This window comes from Cajanus cajan, chromosome 9 (assembly GCF_000230855.2).
Source record: "Cajanus cajan strain Asha chromosome 9, NIPB_CcT2T_4, whole genome shotgun sequence".
In the NCBI taxonomy this organism is placed as follows: domain Eukaryota; kingdom Viridiplantae; phylum Streptophyta; class Magnoliopsida; order Fabales; family Fabaceae; genus Cajanus; species Cajanus cajan.
In genome coordinates this window covers 54,312,146-54,335,404 of record NC_138525.1, presented here as the reverse complement: position 1 = coordinate 54,335,404, position 23,259 = coordinate 54,312,146, and the positions used below count along the sequence as shown (strand labels likewise).

The 23,259-nt window shown below is 30.8% G+C and overlaps 2 protein-coding genes and 1 long non-coding RNA gene across 3 annotated transcripts; 1 reads left to right on the top strand and 2 right to left on the bottom strand.

Annotated features, from left to right (window-relative positions):
• Positions 1 to 4,512: 4,512 nt before the first annotated feature.
• Positions 4,513 to 6,065, bottom strand: LOC145951701 (uncharacterized). The gene is made up of 2 exons (XR_014429596.1): positions 5,927 to 6,065; positions 4,513 to 5,825 (listed from the first exon to the last, which is right to left on the bottom strand). It is a non-coding gene; the product is annotated as an uncharacterized LOC145951701 (long non-coding RNA).
• On the top strand, positions 4,638 to 8,360 carry LOC109795426 (transcription factor bHLH96). The gene is made up of 3 exons (XM_083063570.1): positions 4,638 to 5,651; positions 5,954 to 6,380; positions 7,200 to 8,360. The coding sequence occupies exons 1-3, from the start codon at positions 5,241 to 5,243 to the stop codon at positions 7,289 to 7,291; spliced, it is 930 nt and encodes a 309-aa protein (XP_082919696.1). The 5' UTR covers positions 4,638 to 5,240; the 3' UTR covers positions 7,292 to 8,360.
• Positions 8,361 to 21,224: 12,864 nt separating this feature from the next.
• Positions 21,225 to 22,865, bottom strand: LOC109792877 (RING-H2 finger protein ATL54). Its single transcript, XM_020352332.3, has one exon. The coding sequence runs from the start codon at positions 22,766 to 22,768 to the stop codon at positions 21,668 to 21,670; it is 1,101 nt and encodes a 366-aa protein (XP_020207921.1). The 5' UTR covers positions 22,769 to 22,865; the 3' UTR covers positions 21,225 to 21,667.
• Positions 22,866 to 23,259: the final 394 nt, after the last annotated feature.

Genomic DNA, 23,259 nt, shown 5'->3' with positions numbered 1-23,259 from the left:
CTTTATATATCATTCTTTTACTTAATATTGGATTAATTTATAAAAATAAAAAAATATAATATTGAGATAAACAAATATTAATTTATCTGCAGTAACATTTTTTTTAGAAAAATATTATAATAGCCTATTAATTTATAATATATTTTAATAATTGTAAGTCAACAAATATTATGAAAGATACAAAATGTATTATTGGGCGTAACTAATTAGTTTGATTGGAAAGTTATACCTTAATTTAGCAAAGTAATTTATGAACGGGCGTCCTATTATATTTATAAAATTGAACATATAAATACATCCATTGAAAGAGAGGCAAATTTAATATTGGAAATTTGCAATAGGTAGGATGTGACACGCTTGCTTGAATGACGCTCGACACAGTTAACAATCATTTTCTCGATCAACCATTAGTTAAATAAAAATCATTAATTCCATTTAGAGAAGTATTGTTATGGAACAAATTTAGAACTTCTGAATCTCAAGAATAAGACTTTTTCTTATTTTATATGAGAAAAAAATTAAATAATGAGAACACAATTAAAGACAATAATATTTAAATATTAATTAATATTATAACATGACATTAAAAAGATTAAAGTTGAATGAAGATTGATACGTGCTTCTGTGTGTAAAGTTCAATGTCGTGTTTATGTGTAATATGTGTCTATTAATATCTAAGATCAGTTATTAAAATAAAATAAAAAAATATTGAGAAACATAATATTTGATATGTTAATAATTTAAAGAAAAAATAGCTTTTTATCATATCTGATATATACTTTTTAAATGCTTGAAATTCTTCGTACGTCATGTAAAAAAAAAAAAAAAAATTCAGACGAACGTAGTAGAAGTAGTAGCTTCAGGATTTTGTAATTAGCAAGTTGCCCTGATGTTAAGCGGACATGGAATCTCATAATCTAGTAATCTACAACTTCTTCTGATACATTCAAAGGAATGCCAGTTGGGTTTGGATTTTTGTGTATTAGATTAGTCATTTTGTACTCGCAGATCAAAGATTGCAGTGGTATAAAATATATTGAACGTTGATTGAATATCACATAGTTTAATTAGAATGGTCATAAGCCAGTATTGCGGTGTTATTAATATTGGGAAGAAGCTGGGAGACCCAAGAAAAAGGGAAGAAACGAACAGAATGTCTTATCGAGATGTGGTCAAATGGTTAATTAGTAGTTTTGAAGCAAAACAAATGTGTCATTGAGTCACCGGTAAAAGTAAAATATTATAGGTCTTATATGTTACATGAAATAAGATGAATATAACGTAATATTAATTGAGAAGAGTGTAAAAAAGAACAGAAACCAAAGTGTGTGAGAGAGAGAGAGAGAGAGGATAATTACATGCAGAGTGGCCCATGGTGTGGTCACATGGATTCCTCTGAAGTCTGGACTTTGTCACGACGCCTGAACTAAGTTGTTTGACTGTTGCATGTTTTTCAATTTTCTTTTGCTCCCTCATTTCCTCTTGTATGGATCTACATAAGAATCTCTGTGCCAATACCAGCTTTTCGTGACCTTTCTCTGTTCCTTGCACAAGTCTCGGACCACATTATTACCAAATCAAAGCCCACACAGACTTAATTCATAAAATCTAAAGGAGAAATGTTATCTCTTCCCAATTAAACTATCCCAAATATTCTCCCACAAATTAAAAGCTTTCATTTCACCAAGTTATTTTTTTTGTCAATTTATTATCTTAATACGTGACTTTTGTAGAAACCACGTCACATACAAGTAATTGTTACGCCAACCAAAAATAACATTAGTACAAAAAAAATCAAAAAAAATATCTCTTAAAGATGTTAACCTTAATTTATTTCAATCTTATAACATCGATTTATAAAGTATGACAATTATTTTTTATTTATATATTTTAATTTGGTCATATGTATTATTCATTGATGTAGAATAATCTCTAATACATACTTCTCACATCGATGAATAAATATCTTGAGAGTAAAATTTGTTTGATTAAAAATAATATTTTGTTTGGATAGATTTTAACATAAACATTTTAAGGTGTCTAAATAAAACCTTTTAAATTTAGGAGGCGAAGTTAAAGTCCAAAATTCATGAGACAAAAATATATTTTAATCTTATGAATAAGTGTGAGACGTTTATTTAATTTATTATTTTTAAATTTAATGGTTAAATTACGTTATACCATTTTTAGAATTATTATACATGTTATAATATTTATTATAATTATTTATTAATTAAATATTAATATTTTAAATTAAATATCAATCAATATTTTTTTTGTTAAATAAAATTATTTATCATAAATATAAAATATATTTTATATATTTAAAAATATTTATATATACTAATTTTAAATATAATGTATTATAAATTTTAATTATATATAATAAATGTGTATTCCCACATTTTAATACGCTTGTATACAGTAGAAGGACCATAGTAATGTCCTTTAGCTCGCGGTAGTTAAGAAATATGGACAATGCATGGGGCATTAAAAATAAATAAATAAATAAATAAAAAACAGATATCCACAAGAGAGATTAAATATTAACGTTGTCAAAATGAAGACCCGGCCCCTGTTGACGAAATATGCATCTGATGCACTTTAACTTCTCTATACTCTTCTCTATGTTTCTGTCTCCTTACCGACCAGCCGTTTGTTGCACACCTAAATTCATATATGCACCCACAATCACATTATTTTCGCCTACAATTTCTAATTCTTCTAATTAGATTTTATTCAGATACATTTTGCATTTTGGGAATAAGACCAAGTTTTCCAGAAACAAAACATTGAAGAATTATATTTTATTTGATTCTACATGCATTTATTTTTTCAGTTCTTCCAAGAAAAAAACTATGCAGAAAATTAATCTTAATTGTGAAAAAGGAAAGGTGGTAGCCAAGGTAGCATTTGACAAATTAACACAACGAAATAAACTATTATATATATATATATATTTGTTTTATTCTCTATAATCACCTTGTTAATAAGCATAATGATCTTTAAGTTATCTTCAATTCATTATGTTCTTGACTCTAGTAGAAATGCATACAAGGACTTCGATGTTAAATTAGAGGTATATATTCAGCATGTTCTCTATTATATGTTAAATATATTTTAAAGAGTCTTATATGAGCTAGATTTTTTAGCACGCTTATTTTATGAATAAAAATTACAACGATGATAATAAAATAAAATTTGAATATATGTATATTATCCGAACAAGATTCTTTGGCACATAACTCAAGGGCTCCAGGCTGAACAATAATACTCCTGAATGCAGCAACAATTAAGGACGAGGTGTGTGATATATCGTTCATAAATGTATGTTAGGAGTCTTATTTTTGTGTCATGATTTCGCTTAACACTTTAAAATTGGATTAATTCAATGTTTTAATACAAGTGGGCCACTATATAGATTGGACGAACCCATCAGCTCATTTCAAAGCAAATGAATTAATGGTTCAACCGTTGATTATTGGTCAAACCGTGTGTGTATAATAAAATAGAATAATATGAAAATTATATATAATCTATCATGACAGCTTTTTTGCAAGCATTTTTTTTTGTTTTTGTTTTTGGTTGTAAACCTTTGCAAGTAGTTAGTGAGCCTGGATTTAATTACAATCTCTATCTACAGTTAGATATAAAATCATTGATTTACTTTCATCCTACAACTCTTACAGCAACTATATTAAATGAAGTTGCTTGATTTATATATTCGTGCTACACAAAACTCACAATACAGGGGGACATGATTTTCGTCGAATCAAATATTACTATGCTATCCTGTTTAAAATGGGATTTTTTTTCCATAAATTTTTATATAATAAATAAAGAAGCATAGAAAGGAAAAAGAAAACAGTATAATAAAAATAATTAATACAATGGAGAGATAATAAAAATAATATTAGAACCAATAATATATTTATGAATAATGCAATTCAATAACCAAATATCATAATAAAATTTGTTAGTAGTTGTTTAACAATTATACTCTTTAATTAAAGGCTAAAGTTTAATATTTACTTGGACAATTAATTATGATTGAAAACACTATTTTATTTTTATTAGGTTAATTTGGTGAGAATGAGTTATATTTTAAAAATAATTATTTAAAATGTTTATTATGTAAAAAAATTTGTGTACCAATCACTTATAAATTATTTTTGTAAGATTGAATATAAACTCAAATTCAGATTGTAAGAATAAGAAAACAACTAATGATTAGTATTACTTATGTATTTAAATTAGTGTAACTTAATTCTAATGTGTGTTCTGTCTTACATATTTGATCTAAAATTCCTATTAAAATCTTTTATTCTTTCGCTCCAAACACATATGACAACATCCTATACTCATGTTTCCTTGAATCATAGTATTTATGACTATTACTCGGTATGCATTGTTAATATTATGGGATCTTGTGAATTGTGCATCTTCCTCTCACTTTAAAAATTGTAAAGTTTAGGATTTAAAATTTAGAATTTAGAATAATTCATTCTAAAATTAAGACACGTAAAGAATTAGTTAAATTGACAAATGGATGATCTACTTGTACATGGTCGAGTGATCAAAATAATACACAGCCCTCTAAACTTAAATGTGTAAACATAAAAAGTCTAATAGATAAACGGGAGACCCAAATGGTACACTTCTTGACATGTGGTATGAGAAGGGGTTGGGAAGGTCATTAGTCTATTGTTAGTACTATTATAAATTCGAGGAATTAACAAATTGTGAAGAGAATCTTTGTGTGTGTTCCCCGGTGGTTAAGTTCGTGCGATCATGGAAGTGGTCTACTACGACGAAAAACCTCACGTGCATAGGGCTGTAGCTTTTTGTTTGTGTGAGCAATGAATCCACTTTTGAGATTTGAAGGCAAAAGGGCATTGTTCTGTTCTTAAGGTCATGATAAAAGGCTTACTTTGTTTCCTCTATTAGTGCTCCTGCCTTGGCCTTTGGTAAAGTTAGCACTTAGCAGTACCTTCCTATCTTCTCCCAAAACTCTTTTTAGCATCTAATCATTAACCTTCATCTTCCGTTCTTTCCCAAAACTCTTCTCACCATCATCTAATCATTAACCTCTTCATCTCACCCCAAAACTTTCTCATACAACCTCCTTTCTCTGTCTTTTTTTCTCTTTCAAACCTTTTCCCCTCGTCTCTGCTTTCTCCTCTTTAACAAACTGGTGTCTCCTTTGAGAGCTACACATCCACTTCCCCACTTCAAAAATAATGGCCCTAGAGGCCGTGGTTTTCCCAAAAGATCCATTCACTTACAATTGCAAAGACTACTTGTACTCTTTAATAGGAGGGGGAACCATAGACCACACCCTGCATGCAAATTGGGATTCATCTTCTCCTTCGCTCTTGCAAAATGTCAAAGACCAATGGGACTCACACTCCTCCCCTGAACCATGCACCGTCGATCATTCCCACCCCGGACCTTTCCCTCCTCCTCCTCCTTCCTCCGCGGAAGCCGCCACCGGCCGCCGCAAACGACGCCGTACCAAGAGCGCCAAGAACAAGGAGGAGATCGAGAATCAGAGGATGACCCACATTGCAGTTGAGCGCAATAGAAGGAAACAGATGAACGAGTACCTCGCTGTGCTTAGATCTTTGATGCCTCCTTCTTATGTTCAAAGGGTTAGTCCTCACTCTTCATTTCATCATTAACACCAACAAAGTGGTCTAACTCAATTAGTTGAACTACTCTGCTCTTGCTCTTGGTGATGTAGTCACAATTTTATGGTGATCATTGATATCACAAACAATTGCAATTCATGCGACGCATAACAGTATGACGCCGTTTTTTTAAATCTGAGACACAAGTACACGAGTTTGATTTGTTTTACAATTGATTTGACTCAAGTTAGGCAAATTTTCGGAAATGTTAATGTTAAAATAGAAACTAACCGTACCACATGCGTGGTTCCAAAACAAAACAGGGTGATCAAGCCTCTATTATTGGTGGTGCGATTAACTTCGTGAAGGAGTTAGAGCAGCTTCTGCAGTGCATGAAGTGCCAAAAGAGAGCACAGGAGCAAGGGCAGGTGAATGGCTTCTCTGACTCTGTCTCACCCCCCTTTGCTGAGTTCTTCATGTTCCCTCAGTACTCCACACGTGCGACGCATAACACTAGAGGCTACCCTGGCACGTGCGAGGCCAACATGACGCGGAACCACTCATGGGCCGTCGCGGATATTGAAGTGACCTTGGTGGATGGGCATGCCAACATAAAGATACTCTCCAAGAAACAACCCGGGTTGCTTCTGAAGATGGTTATTGGGCTTCAAAGTCTTGGCTTCGGGATTCTTCACCTTAATGTCACCACTGTTGATGATATGGTCCTTACTTCAGTTAGTGTTAAGGTAGGTTCAACTTTCCGCCTATTAATTTCTCCTACCTAGCTACGTTTCTTTAATTCTCTTTCTACTCTAATCTTTATGAAAACCTATATTTACTTTCTTGTTTCTTTTTTTTTTTTTTTTTTAATTTTTATTACAACACTTATCATATTTATCATTTTTTCTTCTTCTTTTTATCTATTTATGAAAAATTCTATGACACCATGATAAATTAAAGAGCTTTATTTAAATTTTGGACTAATAACAGCATGTGTTCGATTTAACAAAATCATATCATTTGTTTTTATTGTTATGATTTCATTAAACCGGAGTCTATTAGGTAGTCTAAAAACAAATCATTTATAATCTTGTCTAATTTGGCAATTTCTATGTGACATTTACTCAATTATTTTAATTTACAAAATGATCAATTTAGTCCCTGAACTATTATATTCTCTGTTAAATGATCCTTAAAGTAAAAAAATTATATAAGAAGTTCTTAAAATATTAAAAAAATTATCAATTTAGTATTTTCAGCTATATATTTTATTAGTATTGAGGTGTTAACTTAAAGGATTTTTCAGTAGTTTGTAGACTATATAGCATAATTTTCTATAATTTTATTACTTTAATGACTAATTAGAAGAGAAAATAGTACTTCGACCACCAAATTGATGGTTTATTAAAAGAATAAATAAACAGTGAGATGACGACAGCTAACCATGTTATGTTTTTTTTCACTGGAGGTGATTTACTCCTGAAAATGGATTGAATGTTTCTCATTGTTCAGTTTTGATTAATTTAAAATATTTAACAATTTGTATTAATTAATTATTTAAACAGGTAGAAGAGGGGTGTCAGCTGAACACGGTGGATGATATTGCAGCTGCTGTGCATCAATTATCACGCACGGTCCAGGAGGAAGCTGTTTTCAGCTGAATTAAACTTGGAAACGTTAAATGGCTATTGCACCCTTTTTTTTTATTTATCAATAATTGTGCAAAACAGCTTTGTTTTGATACCCTTGTTGAAACGCGTTCAAGTTTGCAGGGTTTGGCCCGTGAAGGCATATAGAACAAGGGATAGTCATGTACATGCATCAGTCTCAACGAAATATATATATAAATGTTCCATTTCAATAAGCTAGGAGATGCTAATTAAAGTATAGGTTTACTCTTTTCTCATTTTATATTTCTTTTCCCTCTTTTGCTTTTCTCCCAGCTGCAAAGAATATAGCCTGAGAGGGAAAAAAAGTGTTGGAAGCGACAATCAATTTATGTTGTGGAGGCCCCCATACTGAACTGTGTATCCACTTGTGAATTATTAGCGTTATTTCCAGAGCATGACCATCGTTAATTTCCTTGGAATGTCTGTGGACCTCTTACAATTATTTTCAACATTTCAGTATTAAATAATTCCCTCATGCCACTTCAAAACACGCATTTGATACGGGAAGAAAAGAAAAGAGTGCTATGCCTATAAAAAGAAGGAATGGAATTTCATCTTAATACATTGTATGTAAATTAAAAAATCCTTCTACGTTTGAAATAATTGGCATCGATCTAACATTATTATACGTGCTAGTGTATAATTGTACATCATGATTTTGGTTGTCCTTTTTTCCACGAAACCCGATATAACATAACTCCTCTGAAAATTGACCATTCCATGGCATGTTTGACTCTACGGTTTACAGGAGGCATGGTATCAGTGATATGTAAAGATCATGTTTTCGTCTATGATGATACATACGTATGTAACTAAAAACGAAGATATGTCTGGTCTATTTAATTTAATTTGAGTTCCGCTATTTCATTCAAGAAGATATTACACATTCAAGTGAATCAGTTATGTACTCCGGAAGTTTTTTCCGGTAGTTAGTTAGTTTGCTTTAATTAGCTTTAACCTTTTGTGTTACATTGATTAGTTAGTTTGTTTTCTGCTGTATTCAAGTCACAGATGTATATATTTTCTTCAATAATGAGAATAACATTTTTTTCTCTATTCAAATTATATCATTCAAGATGATATTAGAAATAATGACTCCTCTGCATTCTGATTTCATCTTATATCTTTAAAGAAAAAAAACACCTACAAATCAATTATATCTCTCAAAATCATGATCATATCATGAAAAATATAGAGGTATCTATTTGTTCAACGTTTTTCCATAACATAAAATTGATTATTTCTTACCATGAACTCAATTTTCTTTTATTTACGTTTTGTTTGAAAAATGGGCAGCAATCAAAGAGAAAGAGTGGAAATATGTGAAATAAAGTGAAAATTGAGATTATTTGACTGGATGAAATTAGGTAAAAAATAGAAAAAATTGATATTTTAAAATTAATTTTATACATAGTTTAAGATTTATATAAAAATAAATAATTTAAATAGTTATATCATTTTATTCATCGTCTATGTTTTTGAAGTATATATAAGGATTTTTACTTTTATATATAATTTAGTAACAATCGATTATCTATTGGGTATAAAGAATTATGTTAATATGTATTGTAGTGTGCATTTTTACAACAGTTACATAATTAATTATGTGACTTTACTATATATCATAGACCTTTTAACGTGTCAATTATGATCCCACCATATAGTTGATTATGGTAACTTCTAATACACAAATAACATAGCACCATAATGATTTATGATCCCACCATACTTCGAGTTTTGGAAGGTAGGGTGAGAGCAGTAATAGATTGAGGTTTCAACGAAAATGGAGGGAGCTTGCTGGGATGGGAGGAAGTACAAGCGGATTAAGAGCAAATAGGATGAAAAGTAGTAACTCACATGTATAACAAAAAGGTAATCAATAGAGAGATTTTGAACGTCACAATTTTATGTAAACAAATTTCTCTCAAATCCTCACAGTTTTGAAGGCATGAAATTTGTTGTGGGACCTATATATACCGTAATCTCACTAATTCTTGTCACACTACAAGAAATATTGCATGTAGTGACATACAAAAAGTGTCACTATAAGTACAATATATGTAAGTATATGTCTATTTGACATATAGTTACACACAATTTTAGTGTTGATTTTGAATGAGATTTAACAACATATTTTGTGTGTCACTATAGTCTATACCCACACTTTTTAATAAGATACCAACATATATTGTAGTTATTATGTGAGTAAAAGTAATTTTTAGTGACATGTATAGTATCATTATAGGGTGTACATGTGTGTCACTATATGACAATTTTGTTGTAGTGTCAATTCCTTACACCCAAAAAATCATCATACTTCCCTTTCCATCTCCTCCATTTCACGTTATTTCTAGTCCACCAAACACAATGTTATTGCAATGGAAGATACTTTGAATTCTTCATTATCATTTATTCCTTATTTACAATTATTCTTGAACTCAATTTTTTTTTTGATTCTGTAAACTATTTTTTAAATTTTTATTCTAAAGTAAAATATTGGTGGCTACCTTGTTTATAATAATAGATTAAACCATATTAGATTAGGTTAAATCCTTTATTTGTGAGCCGAAAAGAATAAGTTCAATTTGACCTTACTCAATGAGTTAAATAGGACAAGTAGGATTACTCTAACCAAGATGTTCTAGTTCTCTTTCTTTGAAGAAACTTTAAAAATAAAGTTAATGAATAACATACAACAAAAATTATGTATTTAATACCACAAATCGATCAAATGCTTGTAGCAACATATGTATATAGAGGAAAGTTTGGATTACAAAATCAAAATCCAAAATCATTCAAATTTCAAATTGACTGAAGAAAAAAAATACTCTCATATAACAATAACGAGAATTTAGATAAAGTTATCTGACCTAGACTTTCTTTTAACTTTCTCAAAATGTTATTATTGTGCCTTTCTACTTTCTGTATTCCTAGAATGTATGTGCTAAAAATATAACATTCTGATATACATTGAACCCTCCTCTAATTGTCACTTTTTGTAATTCTTTTATTTCATGTAAAGTCTCCTTTTAGTCCACATGTTTTTCATTCGACATAACAAGACAACAAGTGTGGTAACTTGCGTTTTTTCTTTTGAAAAATGACTTCTTCTAAAATTTATTAGTCAAAAAAATCTCCAAACCTTTAAAACTTTAAAATATTAAAATTAAAGAAATATTTTATTTAAAATTATTGATTGGTGGGAATTGTTGAATGGTTCAAAAGATATAACATTTTATCTAAGTTTTCTCCTTCTAATTTTATAACTTTATATATAAATAGAACAGTATTCCTTAATTAGTATTTTTTTCAGTTTTTTTTTTTAAGATGACACTTGCAATAATTTTCTTTTTTGTGTCGCACAATTTTGTATATAGAATAGATTTTCCACCTCAACTTGTGCTTTCAATTTTAAAGAAACTAGAAAGGATCAAATGGAGCACAATAAGACTTAGGTCAATGTTTGGTTATTATAAATATCTAAATTAGAGCCTGGCAGCACGGGCCTGTTGTGCCCAAAGTGTGTGGGTATCCTCCAAAGTCCCACATTGAGTAGTTTGTGTTGTGCCAAAGTGTGTGGGTACCTTCCAAAGTCCCACATTGGGTAGTTTGAAGAAGGGTAGTGGTAGAGTACTACTATAAATAAAGGGTGAGGGTTTGTGTTTACTCACCACAACAACATAGGTTCCTTTGAGTGTATTGGGGACTTGGGTAGTTGTGTGCAAGTGTAAGGTTTCCAAGTTTTTCCAGAAAACTTGTGAGAGGTTTTGCAATTTTGTCCTTGTAAAAATTGCTAGTAAAAATTTGTTTGTGGATGTAGGCAAGAAGTGCCGAACCACGTTAATTTTTGAGTTTGTTTCTTTAATTTGTTTCTCTTGTTGTGTGTGCTTCCGCTGTTGCAGTTTTTATTTTCCCTCTGGTACCCAACAGGGCCAACTATAAATGAGGTAAATCAAATTTTGAGATTTTTTTAAAATAAAAATGTATATGTTAATTTTTTTTTATCAATATATGAGAAACTCTTTGTCAAAAAAGAAGTGATTTTTATTTTGTTAAATTATAAAAAAAATGTTTTTTTTAATAAACTTAAAGCCTAAACTTTAATACCTAGCAGTTGAACCGGCCTGGAGCCTGACAAAATTATTATAAATATTCGATAACAACATTAATGATTCTTATTGATTGATCAAAAGCATCGAATATATATAAATTACACACCTTCCAAATTTTCTTTGACGTGTGAATATTTTTTGGAGTTTTGGGCACCTTTTGTTTTTGTCTGCTACGCAGTTGCACAAACACAAACGATGACCCGGTTCGGAGTTTCAAAAGAGGAAGCAATATAAGATTGATGATCAACAAAATTTTGAATCCATAATATGGTGTCAATATATTTCCATTATTACAAATTGTATGTCATAATTGATGGGGAGTTAATATTCCACCCCCCCACACACACATATATGAAAATATTATGCCTTCTAAAAATAATGTTTTTTTTTATATAAATTTGGTAGTATGGCGAGTTGGTGACTTCTTATTGAACGAGCCATTGGTCCATTTTTTTAATTAAATTAATCCACCGGTATGTCTTGCAATTGCCATGGCTATATTATTTTGGTACACTGTATACGTCCATTTCTACAAAGATTCAGATTGCTTCATTTTATTTTCAGGCTGAATACAAGGTGCTACTTGTATGAGCCCATAGATTTTGGTAACCATAATACTATGTACGTAGTATGCCAATGTTATTTAATAAAACCGCATGCAGAGAGACCTTGATGACTGCTTTGGACCATTTGAGGAATGTATCGACAAATCACGGTACGACCATATATATCCACAGCTAATTTGTGCGTTTTTGTTTTTTTTTTTTATAAAGAATTTATAGGACCATGTATGTCTGAACTGTACACAATTGCAATTATTAAGCACCCATTTACGTGGGCAATACACGTTGAATTTGTAAAGAAGAGAATAGGGTTTGATTCCTATATAATACTTTATTTTTGTATGGATCTTGCGTTGTGTTTTATGTTTTATCCCGCAAATCCAAACAAGTTATTGTCCGTAAAACTATTTAATAAACTTTCAAATCAATTGCATAAAATCCATTAGATTGTGTTGCTACTTTAGGGGGAAAAAAGAAAGAGCTATAAAGGGTGCCTACCATGCTCTTAAGAAGTTTTCCAAGGGGCGTCCTTACCTGTGTTATTCATTCATTCGAGACATGTCCAGTGGAGCCATATTTGCCAGCTTATTAGTATAGTCCATTTCGCAATGCTCATTCAATGGGTCCCAACATGAATTGATTTTGTTGTTTTCTTGTCTTCCCTTTTCTAACCTCGAACTTTGGGCGTAAAATTAAAACGTGCGTTTAAATTTAAAATTTTAATTTAGACTAAGAGCCAAATTTTTACTTCAACCTACCAATTTCAAAACATTTTTGACTAATTATTGAGCGCTTGAATTAACCAATTAATACAAAATTATTTTAGTTATGTAAAAGTTGTTAATTCAAGTAGTTCTGAAATTTCATTAAGTAATGTTTTAGGGTCAAATTTTATAGATAGAAAAAAATAAAATTAATGGAGAGAAGAGAGTTTACTAAATATAGCTAAATAAGTTACACAATTGTTCTAGTTTAGTTGATAATGTTGAATTTCAGTCTCAGACAATGTTAAATATATTGTTTTGATAAATATTTTTAAAAATGTTACCGTCTATAATAATCCTATAAGATTCCAACAAACATACTTCTCATAAAAAGAAAAAAAAAATGTTGTCTCATAAGAGAAAGAATGAGTTTTTCAAGTTTAATCCAGAAAAATGTAAGGGGTGTGATTAATTTAAAGTTGGATTGAAGAGGAAGATTATTGTCTACTTGACCGATTATAATTAATTATAGGTTTGTAGGTAAGATGGCGAAGTTTGGCAAACAAAAGTGGAATTCCGAATCGTGAGGATTCGAAAAGGTTCCCCACTTCATTACGGTTCTGTGGCAAATGATATGACCTAAAAGTAAAATTTTGGGAACAGAATGTTCTACCCAGATAGACTTTTCGTAATATAATATGCCAATGATTTCGTAAAGCAAAACACCTTTCTCCCCATAATAAATAATTTAGTTAAAGTTGCAAACTGACCAAGATTTTATGCTGCATTCAAGTTGCAATGCAGACAAAAAATAAGAGACAACAATTGCATAAAAGTCTTGAATGATGAATTAATTTGAGAAAACTGCAACATATATATGCCTCGCGGATGCATATAATTAGGGCTATACTTTGATTTGAATTATTTTTTTATAGATATCATCCAATTCAATAGTAAAGAACAAAACATTACATTTTTTTTTTTGCAAAATATAATTGCATTTGGATTGATTTTTTTTATATTATTATGAAAGATTTAAAAAAAAATAGCAACAAGGTTCGAAATTTTGAATAAAGTAATTTGTGAATTTTGATTGATTTAAATATAATACCAAGTTTAATTCAATCTAGTTTGATTTCTGCATAATAAAATCAATTTATTCGATTGGATAAGAAGAAAATATGCCTTGGATAAAAAATCAATTTATCAGTTTCTAATTTTCATAAACAGAAAATGTTAAATCATGAAAGAGGTTATAAATTTAGAACATAAAAATTGACTAACACACTACAACAAAATTGTTATATAGTGACACACACCCTATAGTGACACTATACATGTTACTAAAAATTATTTTTACCCAAATAACTATAATATATGTTGATATGTTAATAAGAAATATGAGCATAGATTATAATGACAAACAAAATATGTTGTTAAATCTCATTAAAAATAAACACTGTACGTACAAAGGGGATACACCAATGATCTTCTCGTAGTCTGAAGGTCGAACGAGTGCTCCGATCCGATGTGAATAGAGGGGTTGGTACCTGCAAAAGGCACTCCAACGCTCAAGTCAGGACAAACACATATATCTAGGATAATTAATGAACAGTGACGTTACCTTTTGACCTGAACTATTTATACTGACATTTATGGGCCCTGGACCCCATGGGCCCTGCAACGTATTTACCGTATCAGGTAATACACCTTAATCATCTGATTAACCCCTAATCATGGGTTAAGAGCAATGAGTGATGATAGTTCGGTCCTGGTGGCCGATTGCCGTTCGGCCACCAAGTATTGCCATTCGGCGGCCGACCAGAGATGGTCGAACGCCCCTACCCGTACAAACACTATATGTCAAATAGACATATATTTACATATATTATACCTATAGTGACACTTTTTGTATGTCATTATATGTAACATTTCTTGTAGTGACATGTAACAACAATTTTTTCCCATAACAATATAGATGCATGACAATGATCTATATATGACCTAAAATTAGGGTGGCTAACCCATGCGTAGGGCTATTAATGTTTAAATTTTTGGTCTTTAAATAAAAAAAAAAATGTTTGCTATTAATTTATTTAAAATAAAAATATCCCATATGTTAGAAAAAATGCTTTGTATATCGGTAAAACGGGCCTCATCTAAAACGTGTAATTATACAATATAGAAAAAATCAAACAAAAGAAATATTGTCAAGTCAAATTGTATAAAGTATAATAAGAAAAAGAAAATAGTTTATGCACTAATAATATGTAAAAGAATTTTATATTGTCATTCAAAAAATAAATTTTCATATATTATAATTTTTTTTACAATAATTATCTTAAAATGTTAATTTTTTAGTTGGTTGACAGTATTAAATGATAATGCATAAAAATTAAACTCAATAATTGTTCCGGCCAAGGGGTGGACTAGGGTTTTTTCCTAGGTCGTGCCTCAAAGCCAGAGCATTCAAAAGTGTGTTCTGCCGTCTCAACTCTAGGGTTTAAGGCTTTATGGTGCGTTGTTCGTGGGCCTCTTAGACCCCGAGGATCAAGGGATTTTCCTAACCGTTCTTATCACGATGATGCGAGATCAACGGGAACGAGTTCAGTCGGGGTCCGACCGACAGGGTCTATACCGAAAATCCGACGAGATAAGTGCCGAGTGGTTCCCTGGTAGGCAAGAGGAATCGAGCTCGCTAAGCCTAGTCGGGCTATGACCGAATAGGCTTTTACTGAACCCTACATCGGGTTAATACCGAGTAGGAAATCATGGTCACCTTATCTCCGAGTGCCCATAAGGCGAGAGGTTTTAGGGCCTGGTTTCCAAGTCGGGTAATTTCCGAGTATAGGGCTGTTGACGTCCTATCACCGTTAAGGAGATCAGATCGGCCCACGACCGAGACGGTACAATAATAAATAGGTAATTCTTTTCCTTAAGTGTGTGCTAGGATATTCAATTTTCATGTTGACATGTATAAAAGAGTATATATTGAAAGAAGTGGGCTCCTTAAATGAATATGATTATTTAAAAAGATTAGTTCTAGATTTCCAATACAAGGATACATAGATTCACTACAAAAATGTGAATCTATCTTGTTTTACGCACGAAAATCAAAACTTAAATTACATATTCTTGGCTTTTAGTTATTTTAATTAGCAGTGTAATCAGTTTTATTTTTCTTGGATCAGTATTATGGTTTTAAATAATTTATTTTGATATGAATAAATGTAGTTATAATCATTCAAATCTAGGCTTTTGAACCGAAGAGAGACATTAAAATTAATCCAGTCCACTTTTGAAGCCCGCGTAAGATAGAAGCCTCCTTCTGAACTTGAAAGCCTGGAATGGGCCTTCTGGGCTTCACCATGGTACATTGGTGCTTGTGAATAAGTTACTCTATCAGCCCACCATCTAATCCAAGCAAAAAATAACGGATCATGATATATACACCTCCTTTTTTTATAAGTACACCCCCTTTTTTTAAAAAAAATAATTAAATTCTTAAAATATCCTTAATTTTATTAATTTTAATTTTTTAATTTTACACTCCTAACATTTAATTTAACACTTTTTTTACATATCTTTTTCCCTTATTTTCATATGCACCCCCTTAATTTTTCTTCACCCCACCTATTTTGGTAGGTAATTTTAATTTTTAGTTTTATATTATTCTTTTTCCATTCCTCTTTCAGTTTTCTTGTTGATTTCACTATTTGTATAGTACTCTAGAATAGTGAAAATGTCTTTTTCATAACACTAAACTTAATGTTAAGGTTTTTGAAGAGGTGAAAGGAAAGGAAGTGTTGGAAGAAAAAATGTGTGTCTAGTTTGATAGAAACTGTCGAGGAAGCTACACGTATCTACAATGTTGTCACCTACCAGTTCTATGATTTGGGTGCACGTGAAAAAGTGAAAAGTGAAAGAGATGAGAAAACAAGAGAGTAATATAAAAATCGAGAGAACTAAAATTATCTACTGAAATAGGTGAAGAATTAGAGGAAGACAAGATGGTACATGTGAAAACTATAAAAGAGAAGGAAAGAGGTGTGTAAAAAGAAAAAATAATAAATTAAAAGTTAAAATGTAAAATTAAAAATTTAAATAATAAAAAAATTATAAATATTTTAAGATTTTTTTTAAAAAAATAAAGAAGCTGTACTTATTAAAAAAAAAAGGAGATGCATATATTATTAGCCAAAAATAACTTCTTTATTTTGGGGGCAATCACTTGTGGGCTTGTAGTAAAATCAGTCTCCATTAAAAGAAGGCAGATGTTAAACACACCTCCACTCTCGTATCAACACACCCCTTTTTTAAAAAAAATATATAAAATGTCTAAATTACCCTTTAAAAAAATGAAATTCCTAAATTTACACCTCCATTCCCCGCACCCCCCTTATCCTATATAAGCATGTAAACTTTAGTCTGGAACGACACCAGAACGGGCCGTTCTGCAAGCAGTACGGGCCGTTCTGCTTGTAGAACTGGCCGTTCTGGGGCCGTTCTGTTGCAGTACAGGCCACCGCGTCACTTTTAAAATGGCTACTTTATGACTGATTTTAAAACTCCGATTTTAAAAGTCATTTTTGTACTAGTGTTTCTTTCCATAGAACAAGTAAGAGTCTTTCTCTTACAAGACCACCTGCTGACATTGTGCACCCCTCTTCTTTCTCCTTGTGGCACTCCTCTTCTTCTTCTTTTTTTCCCGCACCTCGCACACCCCTCTTCTTTCTCTTTCTGGCACTCCTCTTCTTCTTCTTCTTACTGTTACGGAAAGTTCTTTCCGGAATTATATAAAAATGTTCCGGAAAATACTTTCCATAATATTAAATTCTTATTCCGGAAAGTATTTTCCGGAAATGTTTTGTTACATAATTCCGGAAAGTACTTTCCATAATATTAAAGTTACTATTACGGAAAGTTCTTTCCGGAATTATATGAACAATAATTTTACTATTCCGGAAAGTACTTTCCGGAATGCTAATGACTGTAAAAGTATTTTCCGGAATGCAAATGATTGTAAAAGAGTCTTTCTTATGCTGGTTATGGTGGGGCTAGTTCTTTTTTTTTATTCAGAATGACTGTAAAAGTATATTACTTAATGATATTGAGCGGAAAGAGACTTTGGGAAGAAGAGGGGTGTGGAGTGTGGGGTGCGGGGAAGGGGGGTGCGGGAAAGGAAGGTGTAAATTTAGGAATTTCATTTTTTTTAAAAGGGTAATTTAGACATTTTATATATGTTTTTTTAAAAAGGGGGTATATTTATACGAGACTGGAGGTGTGTTTATCATCGGCCTTAAAAGAATTTGGATCCATTCTGATACTACACATAAAAGGGGCTGCTATTCGCCAATTTCGGGGTGATGACCTCTTGATACTATTTGCCAATTTATTTCTCGATAGAAATCATTTCCAAGAATGTTTCCATAACACGACTATATTGTGAAAACTACTCTCTATCATATAACTATAATATGGAAACTAGCTTTATCACTATATTATGGAAATTAATTTATTGTGCATTTTGATCACGAAAATTAGTTTCTATCAAATTGTCAATTGTGCGAGTTTCTATTAATTTTTAATTTTTATTGTGTATTTTGATCACAGAAATTAGCTTTATATCAAACTTTCGATTGTGTGAATTTTTATCGGATTGTCAATTATTTCATATTTTAATATACTTTTAAAAACATGTATTATGTTAAATGACAGATAAAATATGGTTGACATAATCCATTGAGTTAACTTATGTTATTTGTAATTTTTATCTATTGACATCTACTTTTGGTATTTTATTTGTCATTTATTTATTTATTAAATTTATTTGTATTTGATTGTATTATATATTTATTTATTTTTTTTTTTATAGGAAACTTATTTTAATGTTATTGATGAACATGAATTTTTGAATTATTTGATGTATTATTAGTTTTATAACATTTTTTTTCTCTTTTTAATTATATTAAATCATAAATTTTAAAATTAAAAAAAGTAAAATAAAAATAATTTATATTATTTATAACTAGTAGAATTGAGACACTTCGTGTCTCTATTAAAAATACAATAAAAACAAAAACTAAGTAATAAAAATATGTTGATTTAATTGATATTATAATTAATTCATTGATTAAATTCTTAAAATTAATTAAAAAATGTAAATTTTTTTTTTATAATTTTTAAAATAAAAAAGTATAATAATCACCCAAGTATGGAGATCAAAATAATTACTAAAAAAAATATTTCTTTTATATATTAATATACATGATTGACGGGATAATCTAACTTAATTACAACCAATGCGAGTTTAGTTGGATTAAAAATTTTAAAGCTAATAAAAAATGGATTAACCTTTTTTTTATTGGATTGATTTCGGATTAGGTTGAATTTGATTGAATATATATATTTAGAATACCATTGATATAATATTGAGAATGTCCATATGTTCTATCACTATTGTTAAAAAATATATATTTAACAATTAATGCATGGATTTAACTTGGATGTCACTTATTTTTATAAAATAAAATTCATATTTACCGGCTTATGCGTGTGGGGTGGTAGGTACAATATAAATGATTCTCCTATAGTCTGATTTTATTTCATTCCACCGTTAGATGAATATATATATATATATATATATAACAAATTTCAGTAATATTATATATATTTTTTTTGTTACTAGAGTATCTACTGTCAATAATAATGACTAATCTTTTCGTTATGTTAGAAGCACCTCAAAAAGTGAGATAACAATAACATTGTAAATTAAAATATCGTTTTCAAGCCATTATGTAATTCTAGAAGGATGATGCACCCTACCATTTGAAATAAATTTAAATGATTAAATTAATAAAAGACAATAATGATAAAAAAAAAAGATATGCATATAATTAATAAAATCTACATTTGAAATTGCATGCTCGTAAGCTCGCATATGTCTAAGGTCAATAAATAAAGTATTGTAACAATAAATAATTAGTGACGTACAATATAATTTATTTTACATAACATTCCATCACAAATTATTATATATAATAAAATTTTGATTTTATAATAGTTATTTTAAAAATAATATTAAAAATATTTTTAATTAATTAATTATGTAAAAATTATCACAATATTAATGCATATTAAATGTTGTAATAAAGAGACCGCAATTGTTTAATAGAATAAATTTTGAGAGCTAAAGCTTAATTTTTTTTTTTTGAATTTATATCTATACCTATATATAAAGATGATTCTTTGTTTTAGTGTACACATTATTTTGACAATTTTAATCCTTTATAAAAATTGCATAAATTATATGATAATAATTAATAAAAAAAGGTCTTTCTTCACAAAAATTTTATCTTTAAAATTTTGTACTACCTCCACTAATAATTTTTGTATTCAAAGGATGACTCCACAGAGGTACAAAATACCTTCTTTTTCACTAGTATAAATAAAAAGGTATTTAATTTTTTTTTAAACTTAAATATAAACAAATTTTAAGTAAATTAGTGTTTTTAATTCAAAAATACTCTTAAGATAATAAATGAGAGTATTATATATAATTAATGTGATTAATGATATGTTAAGAAATGTACTTTACATTCTATATGAAATCATCATGGAAATGAAATGTGTTTAATTATTTTTCTTAATTCTAATATAATAAAATTATATATATATATATATATATATATATATATATATATATATATATATATATATATATATATATATATAATTTTAGAGGCACTAGTATATGTTAGGAAAAAGCCATTATAACCTACCTTTTCTTTTCTTGGAGTAGCTTTGCTTGGTGCTGGAGTTCTCTGAAGCTCACGTTTCTTAGGAAGAACCACAAAGAAAATGCCATTTTTGAACGAAAAAGCACTTGTTTCCTCGTTATCTTTTCCTCTACCATTTTTTCACCACGTCTTTAACCTTCATTGGCTGATACCCTTTAATCCAAAGTTCTTGTCGCTGCTCTTTATTTTATTACCACTTTTACTTTTTTTTTTTTTAATGAATTTCAAATTTGGTAAAGGGTCTTTTCGTCTTTTAAAAATATTATTTTAGCAAAACATCGTGGACTTAACATGTGTAATTAATTCTATTAAACTCAACCGTTGAATTGGATGACAAAAGAAAAGTACAGTTAATTAAATTAAATTAAAGATCTGTAATGCTTAATTTAATATTTGAAGATGAAAAAATACAACTAAAACAATAATGTAAGGACTAAGGAGATAAAATACCTTTTTTTCCCCTATTATATAAAGTTATTTAAAATATCTCCGAGCTCCACATGTGTACAATTTAAATCTATAATTGCATAACACTTTAATGCCACCAATTCCCAGGGAGCAACACAACCGCGATGAGACCAGAGTTACAATTTAAAACTCGGTTAACTTTATATTATGCACATGATATAAATGAATCTCTTATCACGGACAACAGAATCACACAAATTTATCTTTTTTTTTTACTTCAATTACAGATCATTATAGTTTATCAGACCCCAAAATTGTTGTAGGGAGGAAAGTAAAAATTATAATAAAAAATATCGCATTTATGACCCCCAATGGAGAAAAACCAAGCTTTTACAAATACACAAGGTAGAAGCAAAAAATAGAGTACTTAATTCTTTTAAATGTACCTCAGTCATTCCCTTTAGTGGGAGCAAACAGCAAACCTGTTCTACCTTGCGATTACACATTGTGATTTGTGATTCAAGCATACAGCAGAGTAATTTTCACATGCCGCAGCTTAGTAAAACTTCAATTACACTTAACATTGTATTCTTCATAATCAAAATCTCATTAAAATTGATCCCTCCCTCTTCCACAATTTGCTAGCTGTTTATATCATTGTCAATGTTCAAACTCCAACCCTAAGCAGGGTGCCCTCAAAATTCTGAGAGTAAAATTGACATCACATCATCTTGCAATGAATAACGGTATCTCACACCACGCTATGTTCATCTAATCATCTCTAACAAATTGAAAACTCTAGTAGGGAAGAATTGAGTTTAGAGCTTAGATTCACGTAACGGGAGAATGACCTTTTCATAGACACCGGGCTCATGTGTAAACACTCTTCAATCGACGAACGACGCATTGTTTTACACGTTTTTGAGTAGAAGTAACCACCATTAACCGTGTCCAAAATTGTGTCATCATGTTTATCATCATCAACAACATGATGGCTTTGAGATTCCGTAGAACAAGAATCCACAATTACCGAAACAGGATCAATTGAAACAGACCCCATCTCTGTTTGATCATTCACCCGTTCCTTAGAATTTGATTCATCAATATTCAACTCTAGTGCTTCACTTGATTCCCCTGCACCAGTTTCGATAACATTGATGCTTAGCCCACCTTCATTCCTTGAAGTCTCCAAAAGGGTCTCTTGAATTCTTCCCAAGTTTGCATTTTCTTGGTCCGTGGAACCCAAATTGGAGACAACTGCTTGAGGTGTAACACTGTTGTTGGAGACAATACCAGCACGACAAAGGGGACAATTGGTGTGTGATCTGAGCCACGTGTCAATACAGGGGACGTGAAAGGCGTGGTTACACTTGGGCAAGAGTCTTAACGTGTCCTCTTCTTGGAACTCGTTCAAACACACCGAACACTCGGTTCCTTCGACCAACCCTTCGTTTCTCTTGTACTTGCACACCGTAATGGAGTTAATGATCGATTGTTGCAACCCAACCGTGGCGATGAGCCACACGGGGTGGTCGACTTGGTTCTCGTTGAGAAACTCCTCGGTGGTGTCGGATTGAGAGGGAACGGAACCGTTGACTCGCCAGCCACACCATGCAGCGTAGCACTTCACTTTGATCACGTAGAAACCCACCACGACAAAAATGACGGCGAATAGCGTCACGAGGATGACCAAGTACGAGGATATGTGGCTGACTTGGTTTGAATGTTCTGAAAGGGAGGGTGGTGGTGGAGAGAAGAAGAAGTCTTGGTTGGGGTAACAGTTGTAAGGGCACTCTGGGTGGCAAAGGCCATAGCAATCTTGGGTTTGGTTTGTGGTTGTTGTTGGTTCATCGGGGAAGAGTTTTCTGTGTTTGGTAGCCATTGAAGTGTGTTTTATGAAGAAATTTAGGGACAGAGGAAATGAAGAGTGGGGTTGTTACTGTGAAGCGTGAGGTGGATTTTGTTTGGACTAAAAGAGAAGGAATATTTTTATTTGTTTTTGTTTGGGTGTCACTTTCGAAGGTTTAGGAAGCTCTCATTAATGTGTTGTTTGTTGGGTTTGGTAATCGGTAATTAGGTTGAGAGAACCTCCGTATCTTGTTTTTTGGTTGGTTTATTAAACAAGTAACAAATTAGAGTAGTTCGGGTCTCACTAAAAAGAATTTTCAATTAGTTCAGGTATCGCAATTTGTCCCTGTCCAACTTGTTCGATTAATCCTTGGTAATTTCGTTTAGTAAACCGGTAGGAAAAAAGGGTTTTAATGCAACTCCAGTACCAATTTACTTGCTTCTAGTAAGCAAATAATTCTTTCTTTTTCTCTCTGCTCTATAAATAGCAAAGGAAAAATCATGAAAACCTGAATTCATCTAGAA

What these genes read in the sequence shown, in the direction of transcription:
- LOC109795426 (XM_083063570.1), top strand. Translation starts at nt 5,241, where the DNA reads ATGGCCCTAGAGGCCGTGGTTTTCCCAAAAGATCCATTCACTTACAAT. An exon ending in CTCCTTCTTATGTTCAAAGG is followed by an intron (nt 5,652 to 5,953) that starts GTTAGTCCTCAC and finishes AAAACAAAACAG; the next exon opens with GGTGATCAAGCCTCTATTAT. An exon ending in TTCAGTTAGTGTTAAGGTAG is followed by an intron (nt 6,381 to 7,199) that starts GTTCAACTTTCC and finishes TTAAACAGGTAG; the next exon opens with AAGAGGGGTGTCAGCTGAAC.
- LOC109792877 (XM_020352332.3), bottom strand. Translation starts at nt 22,768, where the DNA reads ATGGCTACCAAACACAGAAAACTCTTCCCCGATGAACCAACAACAACC.